Here is a 13,375-nt window from a genome sequence, read left to right as displayed (position 1 = left end):
TATTGACCTTCAATAAAAAATATTAAAACTGTATTTTCCTTTCATTTAGGACTAGAGAAGCTTGCACAAAAAGGAAAGTCATTGTCCCCTTTAGCAAGTATAACTGGAATATCACTCTTTTTGATTATATCCATGTGTCTTCTTCTTTTATGGAAAAAATATCAACCCTACAAAGGTAGGTAAAAATTAGAAAAACATTCTAAATGGCATTTATAAGTACTAAAAAGTATCTTACTGTGTTTTTTCTCTCTTGGTTTCAGTTATAAAACAGAAGCTAGAAGGAAGGTAATGTATATGTTCCAATGAAAATAATTTTTTTCTTAGATGCTTTTTCCTCAGTTGTTAAGACTGACAGATATGTCAATTTGTCTTTTCAGGCCAGAAACCGAATACAGAAAAGCACGAACATTTTCAGGTAGTGACCAGGCTGAAAGGGGTTATTCTCAATGTAATGTGTATTAATGAATAGTATTGATATGAATCATTATGTATAAAGTGCTAATGAACTAATAGAATTCGCATAAGCTAATACTGTTGTCATACTAACAGTCCCTTACCTTTGACTGTTTCCTTGATTTTATGTAAGTCGCACAAGTCTGTAAGACAAGCACTCTTAAAAGGGAAAGGCATTCAACTCCATTTTACAGGCATAAGCACCAAGGCTCAGAGAGATTAACTTACTTGCCCACTGCCAGGAGTTCTGAATCCTATTCCATTTCCATTGATCCTATTATTATTTTGAAAATTTCCCAGGGTTCCCTCACTTTGTGAATTCCAAAGGCAGATACAGTGCTGGGGGCTCCATTCCAGGGAGGGAGAAGAAAGAGAAGGTTTGCTGCTTCTTTGTCCTCAGGCCTCACTACTGACTCCCTACTGAGCTGTTCATCATTAACAATGGGACTTGGAATCACACAGAGCTGGGTTTTATTCCCATAAATGCCACTTTCCCCCAGGGTCACCTTGGGAAAATTCTTTTTCTTGACCTCAACTTCCTCATCTATAGAATAAAGAAAATAACTTCCCTTCAGGGTTGCTCTGAGAATTAAATAGCATGTGAGTGGCGTGCGTAATATGATGCCTGGATGCTTAGTAAATATGGGTCTTCCTCCTCTTATCTAGTCCTTTCTCACAGATGATGGAATATTGGAGCTAGGAAAGGCCTCAAAAAGGCCCCAGGTTCCTCCTCACCACACCATTCCTGTCATTTTTTAGATGATAGTTTAGTGATCTTGACATCATACTGTATTATATTTTCTATGTATAGGCAGCTACAGTTATCTCTTTATTTTATTAGTTCTGGTGGTCTCTGTTAGATCCAGGGGGTGCAGTAGATAGATATTATGAGTGGAGGAAGAGCTGCAGCGACTGCCAAACTGAGCCTTGGTGGCTGTAAGTCTCTGTAACCTACAAGCCAGCCCACGTGTTTATTTGAATATAGAATACGCTGTTCCCACATCAAGCTTTAAGAATACTTGTCCCAATTCAGTTTCAGTTCTCAGCTGCAGAAGGAGTGATTTCCAACACTGCTCAGCATTCATACAGCTATAGGGATTGGGGAAATTGGTTGCTTACACATACCACTTGAAGCAAACAATAAAAATAAGTTTTACAAGGGCTTAAAAACAACAGCAGCAAGTTGAGGCGTCTGGTTTTTAAGTAGTATTTGTTTTCCGTTTCAGGCCATGAAGATGCTCTGGATGACTTCGGAATATATGAATTTGTCGCTTTCCCAGATGCTTCTGGTGTTCCCAGGGTTGGTTTCCCCAGTGGCTGATTAGCTGAGAAGTAGAATTCTGCTTGGGCAGAAGTGTCAGCCGCTCTCCTTTGAGCGCTGGGCAGTGCAGGTCAGATGGCTGCATCCCCCCGGCAGCAGTATGGCTCACTGTGGCTGGATCTGAGGAGCTAAGCATCTTCCTTAGACTTTATAAATAAGGCTGACACAAGAAAGGAAGTGACACTGATCCAATAAACATTATTTGCCTCGTAAGCCCATGGGCAAGAGCTAACTAGGTAGAAGGTCAAGAGAACAGAATCCATCGGGAGTCAGGAGACCCTGGTTGAATCATTCCGCACCACTGCATGGACTGCAACCTGTCACTTCATCCATCTCTCCCCCTCAGCTTCCCCTGCCTGTCCCCCTCATATTCCTTGAGGTCATTGCAAAGATGACTGATCATACCCTTGAAAAATACCTTATGCTCTTCATAAGAAAGGCACAATGTAAACTCAGAGTAAGCAAGTACACATCTTTATTTTTATCGTAAAGGTGCCTGAGATGTGAGAGGGGGAACTTTAATACAGTTGAAGCCTTTTTTTCCTTCTTCTTCTTCTTTTTTGTCCAGCCATCAAAGGCAAGATTTTTTTTAAGAAATCGGTTTTGTTTCACAGCATGCAGAATGTTTTTCTGAGCTATCAGCTCATTGACATCTGTACAGATTTGTGTAGGGTTAATCTTTTCTCAGCTTTCTTTATTCTCCTATGATCGTTCACTTAAGGAAGGGGGTATAAACAGACTGCTTGCTTCTGGGTGGCCTAACACTATTTGCTGTTTACAGTGGTGGTTACCTTACTTGTTCAGAGAATTCTATCAGTGTAAGGTTCATCCAGTAAGTTTTCTGGCCATAGACTTTCTTTCACAAATACCATGTAATGGAGGGGGGACTGACTGGATCCCATCCTCCTCAGGGTGGGTGAGTAGTGCTCGTGCCCACATCACCACAGAGGAAGGGCGGGACTGCATAGCAAAAGCTCTGCAAAACCCTAGACGATCTCAGTCAAGATCGGCTCACCTCTCACTTCTACAACCACAAACGCAAAAATAAGTATTTGGTGGATCAGCGATTTCAAACAGCCTCCCGCCATGGCAGAAAGTACCCCTGCGGATAGGAGTGGCCTTTACATGGAAGAGCAGAAAACTGAAGAGCTGATAAGACTTGGAGCTGAATTTTCGAAATTAGGAGTTTCTTTCTTTTAAAACAGGCAGTTTTCATTCCTAGGAATTCATTCGAGTGAGATCTAAAGTAAGAAACTTAACATTTAGCCTTGTAATTAATCAGCGTTCAGTTTGAAGATTTTATTGGGAGGACTATTTGCTGGAAATGATACAATTGGCAAGAACTTGAGGAGACAAATGAGTGCTTTCCTTGCATACCAGAAGCCCCAGTTATTTCTGTCACAAGTAGAATAACTTTATTTGAAGCTGTGTCCATCTTCAAAGCTGAAACTCCTAAGGAATCAGCTGAGGTTCTTCACTGGTGCCAGGTGCCTGAAGAAGTGAGAAATCAAGAAGGGTGAGGACCAGAACATATGTAGGAAGGAGAAGAAGCCAGAAAGGCAATTGTGTGTGAAGATTAGCAGCAAAATGCAATGGCTTGGAGAAGAAAAGGAGAAATAACACCGAGATATGAAAATTGAAGTTAAGGGAAATACATTGAATTACTAACTTTCAGAGTTTAAAAAAAATATATTGGGATTGCCTCCTACCTGGTTGTGGTACGTGTGCAGATGGAATGCTCTCCTCTCTTTACTTGCTGTACATGTCCCTGTCCCTGTAGCACCTCTTTCAGAAGTGGGACAGGAAGCAATGGCATGAAATCGACCAATTTATTATGTGTTAACAGCACTAATATTAGGTTAGCTAAGTTAGTTATTATGTATAGACTGCTCTTACCATGGGCCCTGAACACCTCCATACCAAAGAAAATCAAGAGTGGATCTCAAGTACAAACTGTAAACCAAAATCTCCTTCACACACATACACAAAATAGGACAAATCACATATTCTAGGGCTGCCCGTGCCAGCTTCAGCAAGTGGAATGGAAACAGCCCAGTTTCCAGAAAAACATAAAGCTAAGATGTTCCAATATAACCTAGCAAGCCAAGCTGGGATAAGAGAACTTTCGGATGATTTATCAATTGAAAAGAGTCCTAGGTAGAGGTACAGAAAGTTATCACAAATGGGACAAATAGGAGGAGTTTGGAATATGAAGGGGAACCAGACTTTATAACTGGAAGGCAGTGTTTACAAAATTTAATTATTAAATACAAGGTATAGAAGTTATGAATTCGTTTCAATCAAATACATGTTGGTTTTTAACTAGGCAGAAATACACTACAATACTTTCACATTCACCCAAGCCTTTTAGTCTGTAGAGCCCCTTACAACATTCAAACTTAAACATCTCCTCTGTGAGTTCTTTATTTCTTGGTAATGGCTCTACTAACTTGCAATGTGATGAGGGCTTTTATCTTAAATGGTTCAAAAAGTTAATCAAGATGTAATATAAAAGACTGGAAGTCTGGTGCATGATATTCATGCACTGGAGGTTGGGGTGGGGTCCCTCAGCTTGGCCTATGCCCTCTCGCAGTCCGGGACCCCTCGGGGGATGTCTGCTAAGCCAGCAGGTGGACATCCCTCTCACAATCCGGGATCCCTCGCCCGTCTGCTCAATGCTCCTTACGGCTGGGTCCACTGATCCTTAGTGCTGCAGCGGAGGCGGAGGCGGGAGAGGCTCCCACCACAGCTGCTGTGTTCACCAGCTACAAGCCTGGCTTCTGGCTGAGCAGCACTCTCCCTGTGGGAGCACACTGACCACCAGGGGGCAGCTCCTGCATTGAGCATCTGCCCCTTAGTGGTCAGTGCGCATCATAGTAACCTGTCGTTCTAGTCATTCCACCATAATGGTCGCATAGGCTTTTATTATATAGTTAATAATATGTGCTCTCTGATTTTGCCATTCTTTCTTTCTATTATAGTTCCTTCACAATACTGACAACTTTTGTCTGAAAATGATAGCTTTGTCAAGCTATTCCTCCTCTGACCTCATAGTTATGCTGCTACACTAAACACCATAGGGCATATGCAAGGGACTATAGCAAGGAGGAACTGAGTGTTGTAGGGAAGAGAAACAGTTCTAATTCTCTATTCATCACTACTTCCAGCTGTTTGCAACTTTGCAGCAGAGTGGAAATAATATGTACTGGTCTGCTAATTATTTTTTAATGTGCTACATTTTCTAGATGCCCAATAGGTCTGTTCCAGCCTCTGATGGTATATCAGGGCAAGATTTTCACAATACCATTTATGAAGTTATTCAGCACATCCCTGCCTTACAGCAAGACCATCCAGAGTAAGTATAAACCTTGGAGGGGCCCTGCATTCAGCCCCCGCTTTCCCCAGAATTAGTTGTAAGTCTCAGCAGAAAATATTAAAATGGGAAATTATAGCTGCTGTGCATAGTTCCCCACCTGAAAATAATCTTAAACAAAACAGGCAAATACTCACTATCTTCTGGGGCCGTTCACTTGGGCCAGTGGAGGAAAGGGAGATCTAGAATCCAGCACTTCCCACAAGGAATCTACATCTGGGTATGATAGTGGTCTTCAGGCCAGTGCTCAAGCCACCTTATCTTGATGGCTTTCCAGTGACTATGGTGGTTTTAGAACCGATGATCTGTCCCTATAAATAGGACCAGAAAAACAACCACAAAATAACCTACAACATGTGCTCAACACTGTCACCCCCAAATACGCAACCTCTTACAGACTGGACGCAGGCTACTCCCGAGTGAACCGGACCACAGTGAGGACTGGCCTCCCACCAAGAGGATAAAACCTTCGCTGAGGGCAATGCCAACTCCGGTTAACCTCAGGAGTCCCCAACCTTTCCAGACTCCGAGAAGCTAAACCTACAGCCTTTTGAAATAATGAAACGAACTTCCCTTTTTTGTGGGCTTTAGCTGCCTACAGGCATAACTGCCACAAATCATCTTCCATCATTTCTTTGTCATTTATTGACTTTGAAAAGAACATCAATAACCACACACAGGAACTTTCCCTCTGGAAAAAAAAAATAACACCACAGTCTAGTGAAGCAATTCATGCACACCCCTGGGTAAATACGAAAAATAAGAGCTAGCAATGGATGAATGCATGGGAAATCAGCATGCAGGGAGGAGACCGAGTCCTAGGAGCTATGTGGTCATTTATGGACTAAGTAAGTGGCACCTCCAAGGACCCCATCAGTGCATTCCTTCTTGTTCCAGGGAACCTGGAGAAAAGGGAGTTGATAGATCCTCCCTTCCCCCAACTGGTGGGCGGAGTATGACATATGACATAACCTGCAGCCGGAAATACATGGTTAGTCCATATAAGGTACATGGTTAGTCACTCAGGTATTTCCCAGCTGCTTGTTACGTCATACTCTGCCCACCAGTTGGGGGAAGGGAAGATCTATCAGGAGTCAAGTAATTTAGGAGCAGACCCTGATGCAGCTAGGAACTTCTGGTTTAAAAACTGCACTAAAGCATACTTTTAATCTCATATACAGAGTGGAATATTATCCCATGACAATAAGAAAAAAACAACTCTCTAAAATTATATCTAACTGGATTAGAAAATTAAGAGATACTTTTCTTTGTTTAATATAAGAAAATAGAAAGAATGTTGAGAGTTATCAGGAGTCAAGTAATTTAGGAGCAGACCCTGATGCAGCTAGGAACTTCTGGTTTAAAAACTGCACTAAAGCATACTTTTAATCTCATATACAGAGTGGAATATTATCCCATGACAATAAGAAAAAACAACTCTCTAAAATTATATCTAACTGGATTAGAAAATTAAGAGATACTTTTCTTTGTTTAATATAAGAAAATAGAATGTTGAGAGTTTGTCTGCTTCCTAATTTTCAGATTGTATCCAATTAAAAATGTTATCCTATTTAAATTCATTTGTTTTTCCCCATGTCCTTTGTTCTGCATATCTATTGTTCTAATTAGAATGCAAACAAATTAAATGAAAGCTTGAGATTTGTCTTTTAAGGCTCCCCATAATGAAATAAATTCCCATCTTAAACTGTGGAATATGGCAGCTGCAATTTCTGAAACACAAAATGATGAGGTTGGTTTTGCATGTGGAAAAAAAAACACGCTAATCTCCAAATAAAAAATCTCCCGCTTGGATGAGAATGCTTTCAGACATGAATAATATCTTTACAACTTTTTGGAAATAGAAAACTTTATTTCAGAAATAAGCTTCGGAGGCAGAAATGCTCTTTTCAAGCACTTAAAGGGCTGTTCCGAACTGCGACTGAGGATGCGCTTCCTCCAGGGACAAGGCGCCCAGGAACACCAACTAACCTTCCCAGCCCTCATGCCCCGCCCTGCCCCCCCCCCAACCCCCTATCTCCGACCTCTCTCTTCTCACCAACCTCTCCTCCTCAGAGTCCTCCTGTCCCACTGTGTGTCTGTCTTCCAGCACCTCTCTTCCTTCACCTCCATCCTTTGTCGCCCCTCTGACTCTGCCCTTCTCTTTTTCCTTCTTTCTCCGTAAAGCTGTCTCCCTTCTCTGTGATACCTCTTCTAAAACTGTCCTCCTCTGTCTCTCTCTTCCAACCCATCCTAGAGGGGAGCCACCATGTTTCACATTGCTATTTTCCTCCAATAGAGATGTATGGTAACTATTCTACATTTTAAAAAATAAACAGGTAGGATATTTTCTGTTTATTCTATCAGAAACTGTTTTTTGCACTTATCTTATCTACAGTCCACCCACAAACATTTCCAGGCCGTTAATTAAGTGCTAGGGGTAGAGATTAAATGAGACTCAGTCTTGTAAGGATTTCATACTTTAGTGAGTTCCTATTTGCTTATTTTAACTAAGGACTAGTGATCCTTAGTGGAATAAATATTCCTCAGTAGAATAAACATGGCCCTAAACATACAGAGACCACTTTTCTCTCCTGATTGCCTGTGGTTTTATGCTCTAGGCCCAATTAAATGCAAAGATCAATTTCATGAATAATGCAGTATTTCTGTGGTTAGTGAAACTCCCACACCCCTCGTTCCCAAGGTGAATGTGCCAACTTTGGTGTAAAAAAATTTTTTTAAAAAGTCCTAACTTACTTTCCTTTACTTCTGACAGTTGCTTCTGAGATAGGAAAGACAGCCAAAAAGTTTTGTTCTTTGGCTCTTCTCACAGTGTTGTTTTCAAACTACATGTGTTTATTACCTAATTGGACAGGGTTTAAACAAACTGGTAGGTTGACCTGTGTCCATATTCTAATACTCAGCCCAATTATTTGTGCATTGAACTTGTGGCTGCATTTATTTAAATGCTGTCTGTTGACTTCATTAATTGACCCCAAGAATGGCTGTTGGGATATTAAAAAACAGGCCATTCAAGCAGGGAAATCTTTAGTTTCAAAAATAATCTACAGAATTTAGTGATTACTTACTCCATACTTTTTAGCTTATTAATTTAATTTTCTTGAACTAGTTCCAAACATTATTTGCAGCTATGGAAAGAGATAAAAGGATGTCAGGTTCTTCTACCTTTAGAACTAGAAATCTATAAAATATGTCACATATCTTAACATCTCTTTGCCAGGTGAGCACTCACAGGTAAGCAGTGCACCGGACTGAAATAATGAAGGAATGTTTTGAGGAAAAACAGTGGAAATGTATATGCATCTGGAATCAGTGAAGAAATCAAGCTCAATACATCTTGATCCTTTTAAACACAGACTAGAGTCATTTATGAAAATTGGTCTGCCGGTTTCCCTGCGTACTCAGAATGCACCGAGCACTGTGCTACAGAGGAGCGTGGCTGGGAAAGGGAAAGGTCCTCCGTGGATAGTCTTCACCGTGCTGACTGACAGAAAGGAAAAGCTGGGACTTTCCAACTGGCCTTTTCGTATCAAGCTTCTCTAAAAAGCACAATTAGTTCTAACCTATATACTTTCACTTTCACCAATCTGACAGTCACATCGAACTGACAAATGTGGAAACTTTATAGATGTAAAAAATTTAGCAGGCTCTGTCTTATTAAATTCTCATAACTGTTCAGATTGCTATATTTATATATTTTTATTCCATTCCCGAACTTCCTTCTTGCTCTTTGTACCACAGAATAATGATGGTTGTCACAGAAGCAAGACTGTGCCTTTTCCTAGGTTGTCAATCACCAGTGGTGTTTTTGAAAAGACATAAAACGTTGAAGGAAATGACTCATTAAAGTATTTTTTATTTTTGTTCAAGAAAAGATGGATTCAAATAAATTATTCTGGGTTTTTTTGGGGGGGGTTGTTTTTTTGGTTTGTTTTTGTTTTTGTTTTTTTTGCTTTTATATGGCTTTGATTCTTTGTCTTGTAGAGTAAAAAAAAAAAAATTACATAAAAGTCAGATAGTAGAATTAGTTTTTGTATCCTTATTTCTCAATGTGCAATTAAGTGTAAATTACAGAGAACTATTAAAATAACCATCTTGCCCTCTCACATCTATCTTTTTTCAGGGTTGAAATTTTTACTCCATTGAATTGTTGATTCTGGGAAAGGTTTCCTTCCTTGCATGTTGCTGCATTTTTGAAAATTACATGCCAAATGGCAGAATTAGATAACATCATCTCACAAACCCCAAATGAAATAACTGGTTCAGGTAACAATCATCACTAGGCAAGATTGCTAGATGAAATGTACCAGGTAAAACCACTAGATCAGTGATCAGCAAACTGCGGCTCGCAAGCCGCCACAGCTTGCCGCTCTGCTGACTAATGGGTTTGCCGACCACTGGGATAGGGGCTTAATCACAAGGAACAACAGCCTGTAGTTATTGGAACCGAGAGTCTAGGTCAGTGGTCTGCAAACTCATTAGTCAACACAGCGGCAAACTGCACTAAATAACCAAGGATCGGGTTGCAGAGATTGAGAGGAAGGTGGTCTGGGGCCTAGAGACAAGCAGGTATACAGAGTGGCAATAGCCAACTGTTCCAGGTGCCCTGAGGCCCACAGGATGGGGACAGAATAGTCATCTAAGTCTTGTAGGTCTTGAAGATGAAATTTAATATCTTCAATGTATTTTAGTCACATTGGCTGCAAACACTCTGTTCTGGCAGTGCTATCCTTTAGGATTTTATTTGACCCAAATAAAGGTAGAAACAACCCAAATATCCAACTATTGGGGATTTTTAAATAGTGTGAATGATACTATACCCATACAATGGTTCATACTACAATTACAAGAAGAAGAAGAAGAAGAAGAAGAAGAAGAAGAAGAAGAAGAGGAGGAGGAGGAGGAGGAGGAGGAGGAGGAGGAGGAGGAGGAGGAGGAGGAGGAGGAGGAGGAGGAGGAGGAGGAGGAGGAGGAGGAAGAAGAAGAAGAAGAAGAAGAAGAAGAGGAAGGGAAGAAGAAGAAATATTACTATATTTAAACTGATTTTGAACTGTGTTCATGCCCTATTATTTTTTACAGAAGTAAAAAGAATAGCATTTCTCTCCATTATATTAACACTGTACTTTCCTTATTTTCATAGAAGTACATGTTAAAAAGAAAATTAAGACTAAGTTCCACAACCCCTTTCTAGTCTGCTTTATCTACCACCCTTATATAATTTCTGCTGAAAAAGCCTCAGTCCTACCATAAATACGTTCTTCTCCAATTAGTAAAAACATATTTTATCTGATTAGAAAAGAAATTAATGCATAATGTAGCAAGATAAAATACACCCAAAGATACTAAGTTGGCAAAGAAAACAGGATAAAGGAACATTTGAGAGTTTATAAAGGAAAAGGGAAAGTGGAAATAAGGTTAATAAAATGGATGGTGAATTCCCCTTTGAGTATAGTTTATACCACTAAGATCTCACAGCATATATAAGGTGCATGTCTAGGCCAAATGTGATGTGTAATTACCAGAGCCAAAGGTTGCAATTCTACTGCATGGGCAGGAGAGAGCTGGTAGGCTTCCCCAGTCCTCAACTAACCCAGGTCCATCCACCTCTCTCCTCCTTTCTCAATCCTGAATCCCCTCCCCTCCCTGCCCAGGCCCTTACCTCTCAGACTTCCAGGGCAGATACTGACTACAAAGAGCCCCTGCTGCTTCTCCATGTTCCCCTTTCTAGACCCAACTCTGGAACACTTTAAAGCATGGACAATCTCAAGCAGCATATTCTTGGGTTTGTAATAATACAGTCACATGATTCACAAGTCAAAATCCTATAAAAAGCATGCACCAAGCCCAGCTGGTGTAGCTCAGTGGTTGAATATCACTCTATGAACCAGGAGGTCATGATTCAATTCCCGGTCAGGGCACCTGTCCAAATGGCAAGCTCTATTGATCCCCAATGTCTGGCATGCAGGAGGCAGCCGATAAATGACTCTCATCATTAATGTTTCTTTCTCCCACTCTCCCTTCCTCTCTGAAATCAATAAAAATATTTTTAAAAATAAAATAAAAAGCATGTACCAAGAGCAGTGTTTTTATTAGTTTGGGGGTTTTGGTTTGGCTACTTTGTGTATCCTTCCAGAGTTTCTTACCACAAGCCAAAGGAAATTCAAATACATATTCTTTTTTTTTTTTCAAACTCACTTTCAATCACTTGTAATTCCTCTCATTTCTGTATCTCTCTCACACACACACAAATACACAGACTCTCTTAGCGCATGGTTCCACTCAAGGCACCAAGGAATTGCTGAAGGGAAAAATGTGAAAGGATCTAGAATCCAATTAACTTTGCTGTCATTGGTGTGTGACACCGGGTGACTCACTGCTTTTTTAGTAAATGGGGATGAAAAAATCTCATAAATTAATCAAGGTTTCTAAGGGAAGGGACGAACCTAACCCAGATGTTCACCTAATTAACAAATTAATCTTTTAAAAACAGCCTGAAGTTCTTTCCTTATTACTAAACATCATCTTAGCTGTTAAAGTTTTTAACTTTATATTACTGCATCTTACTTGGAATAGAATTATATTCCCAGCAAATATTATTTTTCAAGAGTATATCTAACTGATAGAATTTTTAAGCAAAAAAAAAAAAGTGCTTATGAATAAAACATAGTTTTCCTGACATTTGTGCATTTCTGTGTTAATAAGACAATTTCAGTGAAACTGCACATGCATACTCAATGAAGGTCCATGAAATCCTCAGTTCTATAAGATCATGTATCTTATAAAATTTTATTAAAATAATAAAATTAAGTGATAAAATACATAGCACATTGGCAGCTATTTTACTATATATTATTATAGATTTATTTTTAGAAAGTTCTTGTTGCTATGGATTCCTGTGAGTTCCCATGTCCTTCTTAAACATTCCTGTAAAGTTTATGTTCAAATATATAGGGTGGGGCAAAAGTAGGTTTACACTATTTTTGTATGGAAAATAATATAAGAATAAATAATGATAATATAAGAATAAACTCTTTCATGTACTCATAACTATAATCCTACATTTGCCGCACCTTGTATATGAATGTGTATGTTTTAGTTGAAAGCAAAGGTTTATTTTTCATAAGCAGACATGGAAATCAGACACAGCACTTGGATATAACACTCTTACTCTCCCTACTTCTCATCTCCCAGACACCTTGTTTATTGAGATTACCATTGCCTAGCTAGTGTGGCGCAGTGACTGAGCATCAACTCATGACCCAAGAGGTCACAGGTTCAATGCCTGGTCAGAGCACGTGTCTGGGTTTTGGGCTCAATCCCAGTGGGTGGCCCGAGGAGGGGAAGCGGGAGTGGGGGGGGGGGGGCACGGGATGGAGGGATGCAGGAGGCAAATGAATCAGTGATTTGCTCTCATCATTGCTATTTCTATTTCTTTATCCTTCTCCCTTCCTCTTTCTCTAAAATCAATAAAAAAATTTTTTTTAAAAGATTACCATGTTAACCTCAAAGTTTATAAACACTTTCATACCCATTACCTCTTTTGATAGGCACAAGAACCTTGTGGGCTAGAGTGAGCGTGCTCTCTCTCTCTCTCAAATCAATAAACATATCCTCGGGTGAGGATTTTTTTAAAATGTGGACTTAAGAAATGAATTTGAATCATTCATTACAATGTCTTTAGCAGCAAATAATAGAAAACTCTGATTAAAACTGACTAAAAGAATAATAAAAGAATAATTTATTATTTCAATTTGCAGGAGGTTTGAATGTAAGGTGGGCACAGAAGTGGTTTATTTAATGGTTCAACAATATAATCAAGAACCCACGTTTTTTTTCCATCTCTCTACTCTGCCCTCATGGTTACAGGATGGCTGCAGTAATACCAGAAATTACATATAGACACTACAAATCCAGAATATGGCAAAAGACATCTTCCCTCCTTCCTTCCTTCCTTCCTTCCTTCCTTCCTTCCTTCCTTCCTTCCTTCCTTTCTTAAAATATATTTTTACTAATTTTAGAGAGGAAGGGAGAGGGAGAGAAAGATAGAAACATCAATGATGAGAGAGAATCATTGATTGGCTGCCTCCTGCACGCTCCCCATTGGGAATCAAGCTGACAACCTAGGCATGTGCTCTTGACTGGAATCGAACCTGGGACTCTAGTCCGCAGGCCAATGCTCTATCCACTGAGCCAAACTGGCTAGGGCAAAA

The 13,375-nt window shown here is 39.9% G+C and overlaps 1 protein-coding gene across 12 annotated transcripts in view; it reads left to right on the top strand.

Moving 5' to 3' along the window:
* Nucleotides 1–9,276, top strand: part of HEPACAM2 (HEPACAM family member 2) — a 47,152-nt gene extending 37,876 nt beyond the window's left edge. For 6 of the 12 annotated variants that reach the window (XM_084897090.1, XM_084897087.1, XM_084897089.1 and 3 more), the window contains 6 exons: nucleotides 50–175; nucleotides 261–285; nucleotides 378–415; nucleotides 1,680–1,753; nucleotides 5,020–5,129; nucleotides 8,386–9,276. In XM_084897090.1, coding sequence (XP_084753216.1) covers nucleotides 50–175; nucleotides 261–285; nucleotides 378–415; nucleotides 1,680–1,753; nucleotides 5,020–5,129; nucleotides 8,386–8,389 — 377 coding nt within the window. In that variant the 3' untranslated portion in view covers nucleotides 8,390–9,276. Of the gene's footprint in view, nucleotides 1–49; nucleotides 176–260; nucleotides 286–377; nucleotides 416–1,679; nucleotides 1,754–5,019; nucleotides 5,130–5,544; nucleotides 5,716–8,385 lie in introns of those variants that run through there. The other 6 variants (XM_084897086.1, XM_084897084.1, XM_084897081.1 and 3 more) reach the window with 1 other exon arrangement.
* The last annotated feature ends 4,099 nt before the right edge of the window (nucleotides 9,277–13,375 follow it).

Source organism: Pipistrellus hanaki (genome assembly GCF_964339955.1).
Source record: "Pipistrellus hanaki genome assembly, chromosome: 10".
NCBI classification, from domain to species: domain Eukaryota; kingdom Metazoa; phylum Chordata; class Mammalia; order Chiroptera; family Vespertilionidae; genus Pipistrellus; species Pipistrellus hanaki.
The sequence above is the reverse complement of the archived record's forward strand: the minus strand, read 5'-3'. Positions and strand labels throughout refer to the sequence as shown.